The sequence below is a fragment of the Caenorhabditis remanei genome, chromosome V, assembly GCF_010183535.1.
Source record: "Caenorhabditis remanei strain PX506 chromosome V, whole genome shotgun sequence".
Lineage (NCBI taxonomy): Eukaryota > Metazoa > Nematoda > Chromadorea > Rhabditida > Rhabditidae > Caenorhabditis > Caenorhabditis remanei.
This window is the reverse complement of record NC_071332.1, coordinates 14,456,863-14,478,814: the sequence shown is the minus strand read 5'-3', so window position 1 is coordinate 14,478,814 and position 21,952 is coordinate 14,456,863. Positions and strand designations below refer to the sequence as shown.

Below are 21,952 nucleotides of genomic sequence, written 5' to 3'. Positions count from 1 at the left end.
CTCCAACTTTTTCGAATGTAGACAATTTCTGAGAAACAACTTTTGAAAATTATTCCGCGTATCTCTTACGCAAGACGGAGCCCATCTTCAAAAGAATATGAATCAAAAAACTTTTTTTTCAAAAAAAAAAGTTGTTTTTCTGACTGATACCTTCGAAATAATGATTCTATAGAAAATTCACTCTGACGAAAACATTTGTGTTATTTGGCTTAACAATTTTCGAATTCTTTTCGACATTCCCTCCAAAAATTTTCGTTTTGAACACCAAACTATTTCCGCTTTCACGATAAAGATCTAGCGTCTGAGATGTATAATTTTGATCTTAAGATCTTGAGGGAAAATAAGAATTATATATCTCAAAAGTTTATTTCTATCAGATGAAGAATCAAAAACAGACAAGTTTTCTCATGATCAATTTTTAATATTCCTATGGGCACAGCAATGATTCAAAACTGATTTTCAGACATATCTACTTTGTATTATCATCGTCACTTTGCGTAGTAAAACTATTCAAAATTACAGATAATTTACTGTAAGTACACAATAATACGTAAATACCAAAGTTTTAGAAACTAAAGACCGAAAACTACATTAGTACAGTACTAATTATCTTAAAAAGATATATATCTTATAAAAAATGCTGATCCGTTTGTATATGAACTCTCTTGTCTTCGCAAATTGAAGATTAAAGAAAATTCATCTCTATTACTCATAGTTGTCTTGTTGTTGCTCCCCTTCCAATTTTGGAGCCGTCTCCTTCTTCCCATTCGCCTACATTCGCTCTGCATCACAGATCATACACATCCACCGTAATCCGAATGCTTTCAAGCTAAATTTTGTAGGTGTTGTGCGGTCTACCTCCATTCTGTGAGTAAGTACGTCTGCTATATAAAGAAAAAAGCAAGAGGATATCAATAACAATTATATTTTGCCAATTGCTTTTAACAGGAATTTGTGAATTTTGAAAACCAAAGCGAAAAGATGGAGAGTATCAATCAAACCGCTTACGCTCTGTTGCCGGTAAGTGTTTTTTAGTTTTAAGTTGTGGTTGCCTCAGCGGTTTTTTTTTTCGTTTTTTCCAACCCACAGAACCAAAACACGTTTCTTCTGAGATCTCCCTAATCGGCTCCATTTTAAACTGGTCAATATTCTACGCCGTCCATAAACTTCAAAGTTTCAATCACTCGTTCGGTTATCTCTCAGCTAACCAAGCCATTGCCGACGCCATGCATTCCACTACATTTCAACTGTACTTTTGTCCAATGGTCTTACTGTTAGTTCGCTTACGGAAATTTCTAATTTCAAATCGAAAAATTTCACTTTCAGTGATAGCGCTGAAATGAAAGAGTGGTCCCATCACTGCGGTTTCATTCTTCTCCTCTGCTACGAGCTGTCCGTTATGATTCATCTTGCGATCTCTTTGAATCGATTCACCGCTGTCTGGGCACCTTATGAGTACCAGACGATTTTCAGCAACAAGCATACAAAAATTATGATTGCCGCGATATGGATATTCACCGGCACTGTGGCATTTTTATTCTATGAAAGTGGGTTATCACGAAGATTTTCAATTAGTCATGCTTGTGATTTTTCAGAATCCTGTCACTTCTATTACGAAGAGAAAATACACTTCCTGACGTTCACCTCCTCGAAGTTCTGTGGATACATTGGATGGTATGGAGACTTTCTGAAAAACGCTTCGATTGTAGCAGTCGTTGTTTCTATTGACATGTTGACAGTTTTTAAAGTCAGGAAAATGTCAAAGAAGGTAACTTATCATTTTATTGTTTTCGATGCTTACCTCTATAATTTCAGGTTGTCGCCAACATCAGTGATCAATCTCAGCACAGAATGTCTTGTCGTGAAATGAGATTCTTGAAACAAACCGTAACCCAAGGTTCAGTATTCATGTTGGAACTTCTCACTTATTTCTTTGTCCCTCAATACTTTGAAAACAAATGGGTCGTTTTCTTTGCCACGTCATTCGCGTGGGTAGCTGTGCATGCTGTCGATGGGTAAGAAATCAAAACGTTACGAAAAAAGCATGAGTATTCAGAATTGTTGTGGTAATCTTCAATCCAGAAGTCAGAAGATTTCTTCTCTGCCAGGGAACCAAGCATCGAGTTTCATCAGTCACTCAAGTTACCAACTAATCATTTTTCATTTGATTCGAATGTTTTTTCTTTGAATGAATTTCCTGTGTAAAATTTCCAGAACTAAATTCACGTAAAAGTCTAACATATTTTCTGCCAGCCAATCCGCCAACATGTATTTATCCTCCTAACTACATACTGACTCTCTCTTCGTAGTATCAAAACTTCAAATCTTGAATACTTCGAAAGGATAACAATCTTCATTATGCCGCCGTCGTCGTTTTTCCGTCGAGAACCACTCCTACGAGAACGATCGTTGTGTTTTTCCTTAAATTATGTGAACATCTTGTCTAGTAAGAAGTAGAAAAACGTTCAAATGCGGTGTCGATCTATACTTGTGTTATTCTCATTTGCATTCATAATTTTTTATGTATTACATTCAATTTTCAGTTCTATTAAAAGTATTTCATTGTACTCTTGTGTGAGTTCGTGTACACCCGCTCTTTCAAAAAACTTCAAAATATTTCTCAGAAAATCCCATTCGAAGGGAAAGATCCAAATGTAATCGGGTATTTATGTGCAGTTGATAGATGTATTCATGATTTTTTCCAAGAAACCGAGTACGATCGATTCGAATTAATGTGGAGAAAACTGCCGGATTCTCTGAATTGGTGTGCGACGAATGCGCAGATGAGTGTTACAAAATTCACATCGAAGAAGGAAGTTATGATGTTCAAAGTGAAAAATATGATGGAGGTTTGAATTTTTAGTTTTCATCTTCTTCATCTGAAGGTTTTGTCTCTTGTATTTGGAAATTGTGAACGCCAAAAAATTCAATTTTGTTGATCCCGCTGTTTTTGTTTCAAATAACTCTAAAATTACAATTTATAGAAGAAAAATATGGAAATCGGAGAGAGATGTACTGCAGTTGTGATTTCATTTGACAATGATGATTCGCTTCGAGACCTTGATTTAGAAGTGAGCCTTTTTTTTCAATATAACTCTGTTTGACTTGTTTCAAATCAAGTTAAAAACAAATCAATTCAATCAAATTCTAAGTATTCCAGAAAATTCTCAAAACGTGTACTGTCCACGATGTCGAATTTTCATCGGCTAGAATCCAGGGATTAGCAAATGTTCTGAAATCTTTCAACTCCGCAGTGATTGACCTTCTGATAGTTGGCCCGTCGAAAGCGTCATCATATCTCTTATTCCAGCAGTTTTTAGGAGACTACTATGATTATTTGCCCACTCTTTGTCAGGTATTCAGTTATTTTCTGAAAAGATTCAGTTCGTCATCATCCACATTCCAGATAAACTTCGCCCATTCCCTACCGCGTGCCCGGGAAGAAAATGGGTTCCTGGAATCAATGCAACGGCTGCGTTCCGAGAAAAAGTTCTTGTTGATGGGAGCAAGTAAAGATCGGACAGATATGCATTTGAATTTATTTTTTGGAAATATGGATAAAAAATATTGTAGAGAACGATATTTTAGGTATCTTTCGTATTTTTAATAAATGGATTCTCTTCGATATTCGAGTATAATATTGCAAAACCAGAACCGATTTCGGTATCAAATCAGAGAAGTTTAGTATAAATGATTACCCTGGTAACCTGAACTAAATAACTTTTTTAGATTTTCCTTTTTTCTCCGTTTCCATTTCTCTGACCGTCTCGAAAGTTTCCGTGTTCAAGACAGAACCCGTCAATAAAAAATGAAAAAGAAACTTCGATTAGACAAACAGTAAATTCTATAAGAAAATTGAAAAAAGATAAACAAAACTGGTTTACAGTTTCTGTTTCTGATTACCCCATAAACATTCTCCGTTTTTCTTTTTCTGGTTGGATAACATTTCTGATCAGAAATCAGAAATATGGGCGAAAGGAAGTGCATGTGATACGGGAAACTGTGTTGTGCTGATTGGTTTGCGTCTAATTGAACAGATCAGATCAGACAAGATATACATGTATACAAGGGGACAACATTTATGATGTCATATTAAGGGAGGGAGGCTGGAATAACTGGATAATTGATGTTCCAATGATCAGAGGGTGATTTTCAGAAGTTTTGAGTTCAAATTAATAACCGGAATACTGGAAAGTTATAATGATTGTATCACACAGTTTGTTTACAGAAAATATGAATTGAATGATTTTGAATATTTTTTCAAATTTACTAGAGAAGGTCATGGTGTTAATGTGGAGTTATGGGAAATGATCTATATATTTGGAAAGCTGAGAAAACACTGATTCCAAATATATATATGTTCAATTTTTGACCTCGAGACCTGGTATTCGAGAAAAACAAGGTCAAAGTTTGGCAAAAATTGTATGTATATTTGGAATCAGCTTTCCAATGATATAGATCACGTCGCATAACTCCACACTGACATCATGATCTTCCTTAGTTAGTCCAATTGTAAAGCGAATCGAGTTTAAGAACAGTCTGAAAATACCCAGAAGGCCAGGTCATGAACTTAACAGTCTTGATAATCTAGACCTGAGAAAATGTTCAAAATGTCTTCTTCACTTGGTCAGTTTGTATGTGTCACAGATACCTTTTTGACATTCCGATGAGAGTAACAAAGACCACTGGCCACTTGACCGTTGTTTACAGTGGTATGGTCAAAGTTCTTTTACGAGTCATTATCCAGTTCACATTTTCAATTCGACCCACAAGGTCCCAAGAAAAAATAACCAAAAGTAGTCAAGTTGAAAAGGTTCATATTCAAAATAAAGTAAAGTATACACAGTAAGGCATTTTCAAATTAAAGGCATCATTATTAACGGAGTTGGAATTGTTGTGTGTCATTGATTGCCACGTCATAGATAAGATAGATCAAAACAACGGCTAGTCGCTTATTTTCCCCATCCGTATCCTCCCATTCCTCCGTATCCTCCGTATGGACGTCCCCACATGCGGCGTCCGTATCCTCCGTATCCTCCGTATCCTCCCATACCGTATCCTCCCATTCCACCGTATCCTCCGTATGGCACTGAAACAATGGGAAAGTTAGATTATGTTATAGAAGAACTATGGATCTTAAAAGAAAAGAAGAAAGAAACTCACTGCCTCCGTATCCCCATTGAGCCTGAGCGGCCATGAAGCAAGCCAAAAGAACGACGAGAACCAAGAGAGATGATGAGGAAATCATGATTGTTTAGTAGAAGAAACTGAGAAGTTTTCTGAGTTGTTACCCGGCTACCAGGTACCTTATATACTTATTTTCTTATCTACTCTTTTTTGTCTCGATAGATGATATCATAAAGGTTATACCTTTCTTTGTTTCTCTACCCGCTCTCTTTTCTCTCCAAATACGGCAAATACATTGGAATTGGTCATCTACTGAATAAGAAGAAGGTGATGAGTGTGTGTTGTGTTCCCCAAACACACACATGGTCTTCCTCTTCGTCTTCTTCCTTCATCTTCTTTTTCGTCACTAAATTTTCGGGGAAATCGACGAAGGCTTCTGTCAAATTGTCGCGATCGCCGAATAGGCAATTCGGTAACGGTGGTGACATCAATTGAGAGGGACATGGGAGAAAAAGAAGAAGTGATTACAGATATAGTGTAGGATTGAAGATCAAGAAAAGAGGAGGCATTGAAGATCATGTGAGGGAAAAGTATTGGAAACGAAGAGGAAGAAAAGAGGACGATTTAGTAAACAGGGTCAGATGAGGAAGTATAAAAGAGGAAGGACCCGACTAGACCCATCACTTCATCTTTCTTTTCTCTTTAAAGAACATTTAGGACCTGAAAATCGGTTGAATTGACATTTTTCGTTCAGAAAAAGTATAAAAAATTTCATTTTTCAAACTTTTTCACTTCAAAGTTCTTGAATCTAACTTTGATTCTACTTAGTTCTGAGGTATATTTTTTGAACTTCTCTAAAAAACATTTCAATTATTCATTGCTTCTCCAGATTTCAACAACCTTCTGTTCGTTAGGAAACGCTTTTTGAAAAGTCCAAATTATCTTTCCCAAAAATCTTCCACTTTTTCACTCAACCTCAAAAGATGCTTATTCAATCCAACACCTCTGACCAGGAACATTCCATTCATCTGGCATACATTTGAATTTTGATACTTTGATCTGTCTGCCACGTCACTCATATCTCTCCCAATATTTGCCACGTTTCATCTCTGACCCATTAGATAACTATCTCTCTTTTTCTCAGAGGTCAACCCGATAGCTCTAGAAGACAGAACCACGTGGTCACTTTTTTCTAGACAAACAAAAAAGTTTTCAAATTAGTTTTCTATCTTTCAATTATTTTCAAAAACTCAAAGATCGTGAAAATTGTTGTCCATTTTTCAAGGTCATTTTTCAAATTCCGCCAAAATTTTATTTTGCTTCTTTGATATCCTTCAGAGAATTCTCATTTTCTCAACTTTCAGAAAACAATGATTTCCGCAAAGCTCTTCTTCCTCGTCGTCCTTCTCATCGCCTGTCTTGTGGCTGTTGCTGACGCTCAATGGGGATACGGATATGGATGTAAGCTAACAGTACTCAAAGCTCAATAACTCATTCTATAATAATTTCAGACCGCCCGTACGGATACGGAGGATACGGAGGATGGCGTCGTCCATACCGCCCATGGGGATACCGCCCATATGGATACGGATGGGGAAAATAGATTCACGATTGAATGATGATCTGATCTGTTGTCACAATGTACTATGTATTTATTCCAAGAATAAATTTTATTCAATTTCAAAAGTTTTCAAATTGACCGGAGTTTTCTAAAGTTGGCTGTCTAAGCGATTCATTTGAATACTGCCAATTTCCATACTTATAGCAGAAGAACCTTTTATAAAGAGGGAATTTGGAGGAGGTATTGCGCCGCCATTCGACAAGGAACTGTTTTGGGAGTGCGGCGAGAATCCGAGAAGCTCTGAAACTTGAATTGTTTTATCTCTTGGTAGTTTGAAACTCACTCAATACTCCTCTATAATAGTCCTTGATGATTAACGTGGTAGCCACTGCATCAAACACTGGGTAGAACGGGACCAACATGCAAATATAGTTTGTATAGGGTTCTGTGGACACGTGGAATGCAGGACATAGAAATACAATTAGCATTGGGACAGTGTTCCCGAGAAACGGTATACTGAATTGCGTAAGCAATGCAAAGAACAGTTGCCGTTCTTGTCTCTGCAAGTGTCGAGATTTCGCAGCCAAACTTATTGTGAATTGGATTTTCAGCCAGGTTTTGATACCACAAAACAAGGAGATAGTCATGGGAATACTCTGAAAATGTATAAAAACAAGTTTAGTTCGGATTGGAAAACTGTACCGCACAAAATATCAGATATAGAATCATAGAAATGTCTACATATTTCAGCATCAATTTTCCATTGCTATCTAGTTGCTGAAATATGCAAGTTCAAATGATTTCTTGGTCTTCAAATTCCAGACTCACTGCATATGTCACTAACGTAAATGCCATATCACTGATGTTTCTTCCAAATCTGTCTTCCACTGCTATTGCCAACTCTCTCGGATGGTCTCCTCGATTCCCAAATATCAACCAAGCTACCACGAACCAGTTGATGAAAAATATGACAGTAGAAAACACCCAAACAGTGTGACGCCTTCCTTTGAAATATTTTTCTCGAAGATAGTTGTAACCAGCAACAGATAAAAACCTATAGATGAACTGAGCAGCAAGAACAACTTGCATACATCCGAACACCGCGCAGAATGTAACTGAAAATCAGTCTACTCTTTTTGCAGTCTGTTGCACTTTTTGTGTCGAAGATCATTTGATAACCCGTTTTCATGAAAATTTTCTGCTCTCATTACCATAAATTCTTATTAGCCAAAGGATTTCAACTAACCTATCAACACTTGCGAGATCACTTGATATTCTATAAAATTCGTTGTGAACAGAAAATAATTGTACTCAAAAACAAAGTAACTCTGTAAAATAACATCTTATCTTCTTCTGAGAATTGCTTCGCTCTCTTCTCACCGGAAGGACAATAACTTCAATCGCCGAGTAAACTACATACAAACTAGTCATCACCAGCATGAGAATCCTATAGGATCCGTATTCTGGTCTCGAGAATTTTGTGATTATATAGAAGAGAATCACATTGAAAAAGAGGGATAATGCGGAACCAGCTAGTTCCAAATATTGCGGGAGCTCCAGGGTCGAATTCATCTCTGAAAAAATAATGAGATCAAAGAAATCAAATCGACATAGAAAAGCGAATAAGAAATAATTGTAGAGTGTTCAAATCATGAATAACTATGAAGAATTTGGTATCTTCGATTTTTGTGATGTGTCGGGCTGGGATCATTTTAAAAACCAATACTGGAAAAGTGGAAAAGAACAAAATTAATGTTCTCGGAGGAATAAGAAAAATGATCGATCACAGTTGAGTAACCGTTTTTGAGGCCAGTCGTGTGAAGTGGCTTCGAGAAACATGGAATTATGATTTCTGACTCGGCGAAAAACAAACCAAGTGTCTAGAAATGATGTATATTCGACTTAATGGAGAGGCATCTGCTGTTTATACACGGCGTTACGGAGTCCAAGGAGTAACCAAAAACTAGATGGAAAGTAAGAACGCAAATCTGGATCTTATTTTGTACTCGGATTTTGTGAACTTAGAAGGCTGAGAAGCTACCGCGAATAACGTAAAACTGCCGGTATGTAATGAAAGATACTGAAAAAAGTTGTTGTACAAAAAAGTTTTGCGTTTCTGGGACAGAGTTGAGTGAATCATATCGGTTCGCGAACACTTGCCGGATTGTGATGAAGGCGCAAGGACTTGTTCGGATGTGTATCGCAGTTGACAACATGAAAAATCGTAGTGAAAAAGTTGAAAACGTATTGACATACGGAATTTTATCCACACTTCAGATGGGTAACTACGAGACCCATCTGAACAAAATTTATGCGCCTTTAAAATGACCTCGCGAACCGATAACATGGTTGTTGGACAGAGGACTGTGAAGTTTGCTCGTATTTTTCATGTATGTTTTTTGAAAGTAAGAAAGCTAATACTATTCGAAATTATACAGAAATAGTTAGACTACATTTTCTGTTCTCTTCAAAAACTTTAACATTAGCGACATCATTTCTTGAAGCAAGTTGCTTCTTTGAAAGTTGTGGCAAAATAATACGATGTTATTGCTGCTTTTTGAAAGTTCATGTTATCATAACGTCTAAAAACTGAAGAAGCGGAAATAAGCTGTCTGGCTATAGATTAGTTAATAAATGATATAATTTTTTAATAATCTAGTGATCATCTGATCAGAAAGGGTTTACAAAGTCTCATTTGCAGCAACAAAAAAAGTAAATTTATTAGGAAAAATATGAGAGCAAGAGCATATGACGATTTTTGAAAGTTAGTTCTGAAATTATAACGGTTCTTCATTAGGGATAGATCTCTGAATAAACATAATGGAACGTTTTCTCTGACTATATTTTTTCTGTGATGTATTTCTTAGGCTTATGAATAACAGTTAATTTCTCTGGAGAATGATGACGAGACGACGAAAACATCAACTAGTAGTGAAGTTTGGAAAAGAGTGGATTATGAAGGTGGATTAGTTTATATTTGTAAAATGATGAAGTCATAAATAAAATTAGACAATAGTTTTATTCTTTGAAAAAGGAAAAAAGGAAGAAAAGAATCAAAAAAAAAGAAAAAAAAATAATGATTTCAAAAGATTTCATCCGTTGAACTTTCTGGAAACCTGTGAGCAGCTGAAATTTGTAAATATGCCTGAAGAGTGAAGTTCCTTCCTTTGCAATATAAAATCCTGCACTTTCAATTGCAATGTTGAAGCTATACGTGTAGTCACTTCAGTCAAAGAATATTTGTAGTCTTCGACGCTGTATCACTGTATTTATAGACAAGTAGCTTTCCTTGAATTTCTCACTGCAAAACTTTACAATCTGCATTTTTTTTAAACTGATAGTCACTTGAAAATAAGCATGTCATAACAAGAAATTCAAACAATAAACATGTCCAGTATTCCTCTCCAATATCATCAAACTTTGTAGTGGAAGTAGTCTATGTGATGAACGGTCTCATGTCTTATCAAATTGAAAAAGACCTTGAGTGTATAAAAGGACGACCGGGGTGGTTTTTTTCAAGTTTGATCAAAATGTTGATTATCCTGTTACTTGTTACTTTTCTAGCCGTTGCAACTGCATACCAATGGAAAAGATGTCAGAAGTTACCAAAAGGTTTCAACAATATTTTTGGAATCCAGTTGAATTTCAATAATTTTTAATTTCAGGACCCACTCCAATTCCTATCATTGGAAATTTCCATCAATTTATCTATCATGGTCTGAAACTCGGAAGTGCTGTTGCAGTCTACCATCACTTTGAGAAAACATATGGAAAAGTTTTTACACTATGGATGGGTCCACTGCCAACAGTTTACATTGCTGACTATGACGTGGCACATGAGAGTCATATTAAGAGATCAAACATTTTTAGTAAGAGATTTGCTACTGGAACAATGAATTATATCAGAGAAGGAAGAGGGATTATTGCGTCGAATGGAGAATTCTGGCAGGAGCATAGAAGATTCGCGTTGACTACGTTGAGAAATTTTGGGCTGGGAAGGAACATAATGGAGGAGAAGATAATGGAAGAGTATAGATATAGGTAATTCTATTTCTGATGAGACGACCATCTTGAAACTTCCTTTTTTTCAGAATAGCTGACTTCAAGAAAACCAATTTCAAAAATGGAGCCATCGAAGTTCATGCCGGTTCATTCTTCGATCTTCTCGTCGGATCCATCATCAATCAACTTCTGATTTCCGAGAGATTCGAGCAGGATGACAAGGAATTCGATCAGATCAAAACTGCTCTAGCCGAGTCGCTGGAAAACTTTGGTATCGTAGACATCTTCTTCCCAACCGCATTCTTAGATTCTCCATTGATGTCATGGAGACAAAAGAAGATATTCAAACCTTTTGATTTTGTGTATGAAGTAAGCAAAAGAAACATTGCAAAGAGAGTTGCTCAAGTGGAGAGTAGAGATCATGTCATTGAAGATGGAGGAAATGATTTTGTGGATGCCTATATTTTGAAGATTCAGAAGGACAAAAGAGATGGAGTCAAGTCCACTTTCGAGTGAGTTTTGTCTAGTTTCTTTCGTCATTAATCATTATTCTATCAGCTACGAAACTATGGCAATCGATGTCTTTGATCTCTGGCAAGCCGGTCAGGAAACCACTTCGACTACCTTATCCTGGGCATTCTCATGTCTTTTGAATTATCCGAATGTTGTCAAAAAGTTGAGAGCCGAGCTCATGAAATTAACAGGAGGAAACAGAAGTATTGGACTGAACGATCGACCAGATACTCCATATTTGAATGCCACGTGTAACGAAGTTCAACGTATTGCCTCGATTCTTAACGTCAATCTGTTCCGCCACATTGAGGAAGATACTGTAATTGCCGGACAACCGCTTTCCGCTGGTACCGCTGTGACAACTCAAATGTCAATGCTTCATACCGATGAGAAAGTTTTCAAAAACTCTACAGAATTCGATCCTGAAAGATTCATCGTCAACAATAATCTGGAGAAAACCTTGATTCCATTTGGCATCGGGAAACGATCATGCCTCGGGGAGTCATTGGCCAGAGCTGAGTTGTATTTGGTATGTAGAAGCAAATCTTGAGTGATTATACAGTGTAAAATTTATTTCAGATTCTTTCAAATTTGATTCTCGACTTTGACATCGAACCAGTCGGATCTCCTCCACAAATGAAGACGCTCAATCCATTCGGACTTCTCAGAAGACCACCGGTTTACAATATCAGATTCAAACCAGTGAAGCTTTAAGATTTTTATAAAATTTGTCTATTTGGGATATGTTGTAAATAAAGAACTTACTGATTTATTCTGTAAAATTTTATAGATAATGGAACTGGAGAGAGTTTGACCAGAAATAAAAATATTTTACAGTAAAAAATAAACTGAAAAAATTGGGCGGGAAATCAAAACTCCAGACAAACTACAAACTTCAAGACGAACTACAAAATTCAAGACAACTACATATGCTTTTGAATACTATCCTCAAATACACGAGCGCAATCTTCACTGCACCTTTTTTCAATGCCCCACCCATTTATGGTTTGTTCCCAATAAGGCAAAACACACTGTTGTTTGTGAATTTTGACTAAAAACCACAGTTTTCATTGTCTCGACCCTCTCATCTCTCTCTACTCATTTCCCAAAATGTCTTCTTGTAATCACTGATGTTACTTGTTTTCTCTTCTCCCTTCAAAAACGGTGTAGTTATCGTCAGAGAATTGACATATATAAGAAGATGAACGATTGTGTTGACCACCTTCATGCAAGAGAAACATTTATAGAACATGTTATTTATTCTTATTATAACAGCTATTCTTGCAGTGCTCACTGTGAATCTTTGGAGAGCTAGACAGCGACTTCCAAAAGGTGAGACTTTAGTTTTTAATTTTTAAATTTTTAACTAAAATTATTCAGGTCCAACACCTCTTCCACTCATTGGAAATCTTCACCAACTTGTCTACAAATGCTGGAAGACAGGAGGAACTGTAGCCGGATTCAATGAATTCAGAAAAGAGTTCGGAAAAGTGTTCACTGTTTGGATGGGTCCAATCCCAACGGTACATATTGCTGATTTTGACGTGGCCCATGAGACTCATATCAAGAGAGCCAACACCTTCGGTGTACGGTACTCAAATGGAGGAATGAATTATATCAGAGAAGGAAGAGGGATTATTGCATCCAATGGAGACTTCTGGCAGGAGCATAGAAGATTCGCGTTGACTACGTTGAGAAATTTTGGGCTGGGAAGGAACATAATGGAGGAGAAGATAATGGAAGAGTATAGATATAGGTAATTCTATTTTAGCGGTGTCTTTTTTGAACGGCTCGAGATGGGCGCAGAGTATTTGAGACATGATTAAAGTGTCGAGATCTATTTTCACATTGCCAGATTTCGAGATTCAAAAGATCGCTACTACCAATATATCCGCGCGCCCATTTTGTACATTGACTTCTGCCCTCTGTCTCCTCTAGAAAATAACCGATTCATCAAACTCAGTCTTATCAGTTCAAACGATTATTTGATATCAATTCTCCTATTTCTTTTTCAAGATTCCAAGATTACAAGAAGACCAACTTTAAAAATGGAGGAATCGAGGTCCACGCATCATCCTGTTTCGATCTTCTCGTCGGATCCATCATCAACACTTTACTCGTCTCCGAACGGTTCGAACAGGACAATGAAGAGTTCGAGGAGTTGAAAGTGAACTTGGCAAGGTCGCTTGAGAAAGTTTCCATCATTGATGCATTCACACCACTGTGGCTTCTGAAGTCTGATATGTGGAAATGGAGAACGAAGACTATTTTCGCTCCGTTTGATTTTGTGTATGGATTGGTGAAAAGAGGTATTCAGAGAAGGTAATTCCTTAATTAATTTTATGCAGGACTGTTATTTTCTTTCAGAGTCGCCGCAATCGAAAGTGGAAAACATGTTGCTAGTGAGGAAGGAGACGATTATGTTGATGCATTTTTAATCAGAATGGAGAAAGACAAAAGGGAAGGGATTGATTCAACTTTTACGTGAGTGTCTCTAGTTTTGTTCCCCTACTGTTATTTCTCTCTCATCCTTTAGACACGAGACACTTGCAATCGACTTGTATGATTTGTGGTTGGCCGGACAAGAAACAACATCAACCACATTGACATGGGCATGCGCATGTCTTCTGAATAATCCAGAAGTCGTTGAGGAATTGAGAAGAGAACTTATTGGAGTCACTGGAGGAACAAGAGGAATTTCATTGACTGATAAACCGAATACACCATATTTGAATGCAACTATCAATGTAGGTTGTTGTTGAATGCTTCTACATTTACCTATTTTATTTCAGGAAATTCAAAGGATCGCCTCCATCCTTAACACCAATCTATTCAGAATTCTGGAAGAGGATACAGTAATTGATGGGCAACCAGTTTCTGCTGGAACAGTAGTCACTGCTCAAATGTCTCTGCTTCATACAAATGAGGCGGTTTTCAAAAATCATGAGGAGTTCAATCCAGGTCGCTTTTTGGAAAATAATAATCTCGAGAAAACATTGATGGCGTTTGGAATTGGAAAACGATCATGTCTTGGAGAGTCATTGGCTAGAGCAGAGTTGTATTTGGTAGGTCTGAAATAGTGAACTAGAATAAATATTAGACATTTTCAGATCACCGGAAATCTGGTTCTCGATTTCAACTTGGAGCCGAGTGGACCAATGCCAGCAATCAAAACTCATACTCCATTTGGATTGATGAAGAGACCACCAAACTATCATATTCGTTTTGTGCCAGTTTCATAATGGTTTTTATATTTTCAACAGTGTAATAAATTATGAGTGATTTTCGTATTCATACAAATACAACAGTGTATATTATTCCTGAAATCCTAGTCACGTCTAAAAAACCATTCAAATCAAATTGTTCGTCTAAAATTCTCCATTCCAGAATTGGGAAAAAACACCTGTTGACAAAATCACCTTTCGAGTTTTTTATATTTTCGTCCGCCTTCCAAGTACCATTATCTTTGAAATAAACAAAGATCAAAATCCGAAAACACTAATATCAAAAACAACATTAATTTTCGGCGGTTTTTTCAATTCAAGTAGAGATGTATTGGAATGAATGGAATACCACGGGAGCTGTTTGGTTATTATGCATTGTCGGATGTTTTTAGTAACTTTTTTCTAGATGCGTGGATTCCTACTAAAGCAATCTTCGTACGTGGTTTGTTCATCTAGTCAGAAAGCACGGTTCATATGTGTCCACAGTCTCTTTTCCACGTATACTATCTACTTAATTTTTCAATCACTTTGTTATCTTTTTTACTGATTATCAGTGTAGTTATTGTGATATAGGCGGTATAAATAAAGAAGAAAAATTTTCAGTTCAGTAATTCTAAATTATGATACTCCTTCTGATTCTAATCGCAGGTTTTTCATTTCGGTTTCTCAATACTTGGAGAGCTATTTCAAAACTCCCTAAAGGTGTGACGCTAATAGAACTTTTGTGAAATAATACGAATGCTCTTACAGGACCATTTCCACTCCCTCTTGTCGGAAAGTTTCCGCAAATTGGATATTACGCTTGGAAAAATGGCGGTTTGGTTGGTGGACTCAATGAGATCAAAATGAAATACGGGAAAGTTTTCACGTTATGGATGGGTCCAATTCCAACAGTCCACGTGGCTGACTATGATGTGGCTTATGAGACTCACATCAAGAGAGCTCATACATTTGGACACAGATATTCGGAAGGTGGAATGGATTACATCAGAGAAGGAAGAGGAATAATCGCTTCTGTTGGAGATTTATGGGTGGAACACCGACGGTTCGCACTTCACACTTTGAGAAATTTCGGACTTGGAAGAAATATAATGGAGGAAAAGATTATGGATGAATACAGATATCGATTCGACGACTTCAAAAAAACACACTGGAAAAATGAAGCTGTCCAAGTGCAGACTAATACGTTTTTTGATTATCTTGTTGGATCCATTATCAATCAATTGCTGGTTTCGGAACGGTTTGAGTACGGCGACCAGGAGTTTGAGAAATTGAAAAAGTATCTCACGCAGACACTTGAGAATCTGTCACTACTTGATGTGTTTGCACCATTATGGCTGTTGAAATCTGATTTGATGAAGTGGAGGACGCAAACTACGCTTGCTCCCTTTGATTACATTTTCGGATTAGTGAAGGAAACCATACAAAAGCGGTAAGATTCCGATGAACCTGCATATTTTTGACTTTTAAAAGAGTTCAGAGTAGAAACAATCGAGAAAGGTGAACATTTTATCAGTGAGGAAGGTGACGATTTCGTAGATGCATTTTTGATGAAAATGAAAAAAGACAAGGAAGACGGCGTAAATTCTACATTCAAGTGAGTTTCTGCATACCCTAACAACAGCAGATGAATGTTTCCAGTCTTGAATCATTGTCAGTAGACCTGTACGACCTGTGGTTAGCCGGACAGGAAACCACATCGACTACATTAACATGGGCGTGTGTCTGTCTTCTGAATCATCCAAAAGTTATAGGAAAAATGAGAAAGGAACTTGGCCATGTTACTGGAGGAAACAGAAGCATTTCTCTCACTGATAGAGCTCACACTCCCTATTTGAATGCCACTATAAATGTGAGTTCGAAATGAATCAATCCGACAATTTATCAAAAGTTCATTATTTGAAGGAAGTCCAACGCATCGCTTCAATTCTCAACTTTAATCTTCTACGAGTTCTCAAAGAGGATACTACAATTGATGGCCAACCAATTTCTGCTGGGGCAACATTCTCCACACAGCTATGTCTGCTCCATACCGATGAGGCAAATTTTAAGAATCCCACTGAATTCCAACCAGAACGATTCCTCGAAAATAATAATTTGGAGAAAAAACTTATTCCTTTTGGAATAGGGAAACGATCATGTCTCGGCGAGTCATTGGCCAGAGCAGAACTGTATTTGGTGAGTTTGTGGTAGAGAGAGAGAGAGAAAGAGATATCCTTAAAAACGGATTTTCAGATTCTTGGAAACCTAATCATGGAATACGATTTGGAACCAGTTGGTGTGAAGCCAGAATTGAAAACGCCATCCCCCTGTGCAATCATGAAACGTCCACCAAATTATGATATTAGATTTGTTCCGAGAAACAGATGATTAAGTTTTTCAAAGTTTTTCTGTTATTCAGTAATCTGTGTTTTTTGAAATAAAAATGTTAATTTGAGAGCTTCTGTATGTTCGCTTTCATTAAAAAAATTACAGAAAAAGTTTAAAACTTTTATTAATTGTTGCTGCACTTCAACAATATTTTTGAAGGATATTTAAAATTTATTTATTCCTCTTGCAATTATGAGACGGTTCCCGGATTATGACATTCCATTTGTTCCAAAGAAAGAGTCATTCTTCAACAAATTTTTCATTAGATTAAAAAATTGATAACTATTTTTGTTTTTTTTTTTAATGAGGGAACATTATAATATGCTCTTTTCCCTTCACAATGGTTTCTAATGTCTCCAAATATATTTTTCAACTGAAAACAAGACTCTTTCTCAAGTTGCCATGATAAGCCCCTCGCTGTCTAACTTTTCCGTGCCAGTCTAGTCAGAAATCGTGTTCATTTTACTCATTTCGTTGTGGTTTCTCTCCGTTGACATACACCACACTTCTGTTTCTCTGGTTCTCTTCTTCTATCCCTTCACGTTTTTGCAATCTCTCATTTCTATCCATCACCCGTTGTTTTGCGTTGTTTCGTAGTCGCTTCAATTTTTTGAACAAATACAAGAAAAGTGTAGTTGAACAAAAAGTATAAAAGAACATACATAGAAACAAACAAAGATCAAATTCTTTCAAAATGTTTTTTATTCTTATTTTCATTTCTATCTTGACTTATTTTTCTATCAATTTATGGAGAGGTCGACAAAGAAATCCGAAAGGTCCCTTACCCCTTCCATTCATTGGAAATCTCCATCAACTTGCTTATTATTGCTGGAAAACTGGAGGCATTGTTTCTGGGTATAATGAGATCAAAAGACAATACGGAAACGTTTTTACTTTATGGTTTGGTCCCATCCCCATTGTATACATTGCTGACTATGATATTGCTTATGAGACTCACGTGAAGAGAGCTAATGTGTTTGGACATCGTTATACAGTTGGAGGAATGGATTATATTCGAGAAGGAAGAGGAATCGTGGGATCAAATGGAGACTTCTGGTTGGAGCACAGAAGATTTGCACTTCAAACATTGAGGAATTTCGGAGTTGGAAGAAATATTATGGAAGAGAAGATAATGGATGAGTATAGATATAGGTAATGCTCTAATCCGTTCAAGATTCAGAAATTTCTCTGAAAATTTATGTTCAGAAATTATATTTTTGAAGAATTGTTCGGATTATTATAAGAACAAGTTATTTATCATGTCAAACTAATATTATGTGACAGCAATGTGGTAAACAGATTTTCGAATAGTTCAAGATCCGCTAGTAGTAGACTTTGTGCTATCCCACCCATTAATATTGGGTACTTTCAGAATCAAAGATTTTTCAAAAACTCATGGGAAAAATGGAAATATCGAAGTTCATGCAGCAACGTTTTTCGACATTCTAGTTGGTTCTGTCATCAATCAAATGTTAGTCTCCGAGAGATTCGAACAGGGAAACAAGGATTTCGAAAAACCAAAGATCAATCTGGGAAAGTCACTGGAAGAAATGTCCGTTCTGGATTCATTCACTCCACTTTGGTTGTTGAAGTCGAAGCTGTGGAGATGGAGAACTAAAACTACACTGGCTCCATTTGATTTTGTATTGGAGTTGGTGCAAAAGGGAATCCGGAAAAGGTAATATTTAAGAGAAAACAGCTCCACAAATTTGAATATTTCAGAATGTCCGCTATTGAATCTGGTGAGCATGTGATAGTTGAGGAAGGCGACGATTTTGTAGACGCATTCTTGACAAAAATAAGTAAAGATAAAAAAGAAGGAATCGACTCTACTTTCACGTATGTGTACTTATTCTTCCTAATTTTCAGCCAACTAATTCGCGTGTTTCAGTCTCGACACACTTGCAATTGACCTGTATGACCTATGGTTGGCCGGACAGGAAACAACATCGACCACATTAACATGGGCATGTGTCTGTCTTCTGAATCATCCAGCAGTTGTAAAGAAATTGAGAAGAGAACTTGTTGGAGTCACTGGTGGGAATCGAAGTGTCTCTTTGACTGATAGATCACAGACACCGTTTCTTAATGCGACTATAAATGTGAGTTCAAGCGGAATGAATTCAACTTTAGCCAATTTTTTTCAGGAAGTTCAAAGGATATCTTCTATTCTGAATGTTAATATCTTCCGTCATATGCAGGAAGATTCATTCATTGACGGTCAACCAATTGCCACTGGAACAGTGATAACTACACAATTAGCAATGCTCCATACTGATGAAAATGTTTACAAGAATCCGACAGAGTTCAATCCAGAGAGATTTTTAGAGAACAATAACTTGGAGAAGAAACTGATTCCGTTTGGAATTGGAAAACGTTCGTGTCCAGGAGAGTCATTGGCGAAAGCAGAGTTGTATTTGGTAGGATAGCCTGACAATGGGGAGAAGTAAAAAGTAAAAAGTAAAATTTCAGATTCTTGGAAATCTAATAATGGAGTATGACTTGGAGCCCGTTGGTGTTAAACCTGAAATCAAGACGCCGACTCCGTTTAGCCTCTTGAAGCGACCCCCCGTCTATGATATCAGATTTGTTCCAGTTCAACAATAACGTTTCAAAAAGTCGGGAGGAACTTTCATTTCTTATTTCTTATGTAATCGCACAACCCGCCGAGTTTCATACTGTATTTGCCCAATTTTGAAACTACGCTTCTGCTTGTCTATGTCTCTTCTGTTGTTCATGCTCTATCGCCTTTTCCTCATATTTTATTTTCGTGATTCTTGTAGTTTTTTTTGACAACAGAAAAGCCCAATGTCTGATTTTAAACCAAGCAATGTTTCTTTAACTTTGTCGTATGTATTTCTATTCGGACTTACTTCGAATCTACAGCAGAGGTAGCCAATGAACACTGTATTTTCTTCTGCAATAAAGCTAACTATTATTACAGTATTGAAAGACATAATCACACAGTTTCATGCCACCTTCTCTTGCTTCGATAAATCTGGGACGAATGAAAACACCTTTGAAACTTTAAATATCTGAAATTCCTCATTGATCACTACACACATTAAAAAATGAAATCGAAAAATCACAAGGGTCCTGAAAGTATCAGGAGACATTTCGTCGTTATCAAATTTGTTATTGTCAATTAGAGAAGGAGAGTTCTATTTCACTACTGATAAGAGAGAATACTGACCCGCCTATTTTTTGTTTCGTTTCGAAGTTTTTGTCCTACTTATAGATCTACATTTATAGTTCAGTGTCAGTTACATTTCTCAAAAGAATGCTACTTATCTTACTGTTTCCCACTATTTTGACTGTTCTCGTGATTCACCAATGGTCTAAGAGACGAAGGCTACCCACTGGTAAGTGACTTGTAGATAACACGAACTTACTCAATTTTTACATTTTCTGTTCAGGACCGACACCGATTCCAGTCATTGGAAATCTACACCATCTCTTCTATCTCTATTGGAAATGTGGAGGAGCGGTTGAAGCTTACAGACATCTCGAGCAACAATACGGAAAAGTTTTCACAGTTTGGATTGGTCCCCTTCCTACAGTATACATTTCGGACTACGATTTGGCGCATGAGACTCATATCAAGAAATCAAATGTCTTCGGAAGAAGATTCGCAGTTGGAGCATTGAATTATATCAGAGAAGGAAGAGGAATTGTTGCTTCGAATGGAGAATTCTGGCAAGAGCACAGGAGATTCGCATTGACAACGCTCAGAAATTTCGGATTGGGAAGAAATTTGATGGAGGAAAAGATTATGGAGGAGTACCGCTACAGGTAAGTTTTGAGTTGAAAGTTCTAACACACAAATATAAAAGTTCAGATTCTCTCAAACCGCCAACGGAAACAACAACAAAGGCTCGATCGAGACAAACTCGTCAATGTTTTTTGATCTTCTCATTGGAAGTATCATTAATCAGCTTCTTATCAGTGAACGATTTGAACAGGTTTGTAGTTTTATCATCTCGTTTAGTCTTTTGTCATGCTCACGTTTCAGGGTGACCCGGAATTCGAGAAGTTGAAAGAAAGTTTGTCGGTTGGTCTCGAGAAATTTGGAGTTTTGGATGTTTTCCTTCCGGATTGGATAATGAATGCGTGGTGGATGAAGTGGAGAATGGATGATATTTTGGGTCCATTCAGTTGGATTCATAGATTGTCGCAGAAAAATGTAGAGAGAAGGTAGTAAATGAGACAGTGACTCAAAGAAAAAAGTGATTTTCAGAATGAAACTCATTGAAAGTGGAGAACACGTCATCGATGGAGATGGTACCGATTTCATGGATGCCTACATTAACAAGTATGAGAAAGATAAGAGAGAAGGCGTCAACTCTACATTTACGTGAGCTTTTATTCCTGACTTTCATATCTCAAATCTTCGTATTTCAGCCTTGAAAATCTTGCGATTGATATGTATGATCTCTGGATCGCCGGACAAGAAACCACTTCAACTACTCTTTCCTGGGCTTGTGCGTGCCTTCTGAATCATCCAGAAGTCGTTAAAAAAACCCGAGAGGAATTGGTTCATTTGACTGGAGGACATCGAGCAGTATCCTTGACTGACAAAACGTCAACGCCTTATTTGAATGCGGTTATTAATGTATGTATTCGTGTGTGATGTTCTAGTTTTCAAGTGTATTATTTTCAGGAAGTTCAGCGAATTGCTTCAATTCTAAATGTAAACATCTTCCGTCAAACCTCTGAGGATACTGTAGTTAATGGTCAACCGATTGCTTCTGGGACGGCACTCACAACCCATCTCTCCCTCATTCACACTGATGAGAAGTTATTCAAAGATCATACAAAATTCCAACCAGAGAGATTCTTAGAAAACGAGGGTCTCGAAAAGAAGCTGATTCCATTTGGAATTGGAAAGAGAGCGTGTCTTGGAGAATCACTAGCGAGAGCTGAACTCTATTTAGTACTGGGTAACATGATGTTAGACTATGACCTCGAAGCAGTCGGAGAAGTTCCTCAAATTAAGACGACGTCACCTTTCGGAATCATGAAAAGACCACCTGTCTATAGTCTCAGATTTGTTCCTGTCCATCACGCATGACTTGTTTAATTGATAATGTAATTTGATATCACATTTCGTTTCCTTGTTCAGAGACAAAAGTTTAAGAAGTTTTTGTTTTAGATC

At 37.0% G+C, this 21,952-nt stretch overlaps 7 protein-coding genes across 7 annotated transcripts; 5 read left to right on the top strand and 2 right to left on the bottom strand.

Annotated features, from left to right (window-relative positions):
• Positions 1 to 1,226: 1,226 nt before the first annotated feature.
• GCK72_020018 (uncharacterized protein) lies at positions 1,227 to 3,513 on the top strand (the record flags this gene model as incomplete). Its single annotated transcript, XM_053733337.1, has 9 exons — positions 1,227 to 1,273; positions 1,327 to 1,547; positions 1,596 to 1,768; positions 1,816 to 2,015; positions 2,544 to 2,574; positions 2,625 to 2,849; positions 2,985 to 3,071; positions 3,161 to 3,350; positions 3,407 to 3,513. The coding sequence occupies 9 exons, from the start codon at positions 1,227 to 1,229 to the stop codon at positions 3,511 to 3,513; spliced, it is 1,281 nt and encodes a 426-aa protein (XP_053582250.1).
• Positions 3,514 to 4,952: 1,439 nt separating this feature from the next.
• GCK72_020017 (uncharacterized protein) lies at positions 4,953 to 5,248 on the bottom strand (the record flags this gene model as incomplete). The annotated part of the gene is made up of 2 exons (XM_003116477.2): positions 4,953 to 5,089; positions 5,164 to 5,248. The coding sequence occupies 2 exons, from the start codon at positions 5,246 to 5,248 to the stop codon at positions 4,953 to 4,955; spliced, it is 222 nt and encodes a 73-aa protein (XP_003116525.1).
• A 1,588-nt stretch (positions 5,249 to 6,836) lies between these two features.
• GCK72_020016 (uncharacterized protein) lies at positions 6,837 to 8,260 on the bottom strand (the record flags this gene model as incomplete). The annotated part of the gene is made up of 5 exons (XM_053733336.1): positions 6,837 to 6,988; positions 7,032 to 7,344; positions 7,517 to 7,803; positions 7,935 to 8,016; positions 8,069 to 8,260. The coding sequence occupies 5 exons, from the start codon at positions 8,258 to 8,260 to the stop codon at positions 6,837 to 6,839; spliced, it is 1,026 nt and encodes a 341-aa protein (XP_053582249.1).
• A 1,958-nt stretch (positions 8,261 to 10,218) lies between these two features.
• GCK72_020015 (uncharacterized protein) lies at positions 10,219 to 11,917 on the top strand (the record flags this gene model as incomplete). Its single annotated transcript, XM_053733335.1, has 5 exons — positions 10,219 to 10,300; positions 10,354 to 10,729; positions 10,780 to 11,202; positions 11,249 to 11,732; positions 11,783 to 11,917. The coding sequence occupies 5 exons, from the start codon at positions 10,219 to 10,221 to the stop codon at positions 11,915 to 11,917; spliced, it is 1,500 nt and encodes a 499-aa protein (XP_053582248.1).
• Positions 11,918 to 12,453: 536 nt separating this feature from the next.
• GCK72_020014 (uncharacterized protein) lies at positions 12,454 to 14,445 on the top strand (the record flags this gene model as incomplete). The annotated part of the gene is made up of 7 exons (XM_003116254.2): positions 12,454 to 12,535; positions 12,584 to 12,959; positions 13,220 to 13,525; positions 13,571 to 13,687; positions 13,740 to 13,950; positions 13,996 to 14,268; positions 14,314 to 14,445. 7 exons carry the CDS (start codon positions 12,454 to 12,456, stop codon positions 14,443 to 14,445), a joined length of 1,497 nt encoding a protein of 498 aa, XP_003116302.2.
• A 602-nt stretch (positions 14,446 to 15,047) lies between these two features.
• On the top strand, positions 15,048 to 16,797 carry GCK72_020013 (uncharacterized protein; the record flags this gene model as incomplete). Its single annotated transcript, XM_053733334.1, has 6 exons — positions 15,048 to 15,075; positions 15,178 to 15,859; positions 15,908 to 16,024; positions 16,069 to 16,279; positions 16,333 to 16,605; positions 16,663 to 16,797. The coding sequence occupies 6 exons, from the start codon at positions 15,048 to 15,050 to the stop codon at positions 16,795 to 16,797; spliced, it is 1,446 nt and encodes a 481-aa protein (XP_053582247.1).
• A 3,280-nt stretch (positions 16,798 to 20,077) lies between these two features.
• GCK72_020012 (uncharacterized protein) lies at positions 20,078 to 21,868 on the top strand (the record flags this gene model as incomplete). Its single annotated transcript, XM_003116170.2, has 7 exons — positions 20,078 to 20,159; positions 20,214 to 20,589; positions 20,636 to 20,759; positions 20,810 to 20,991; positions 21,035 to 21,151; positions 21,199 to 21,409; positions 21,458 to 21,868. The coding sequence occupies 7 exons, from the start codon at positions 20,078 to 20,080 to the stop codon at positions 21,866 to 21,868; spliced, it is 1,503 nt and encodes a 500-aa protein (XP_003116218.2).
• Positions 21,869 to 21,952: the final 84 nt, after the last annotated feature.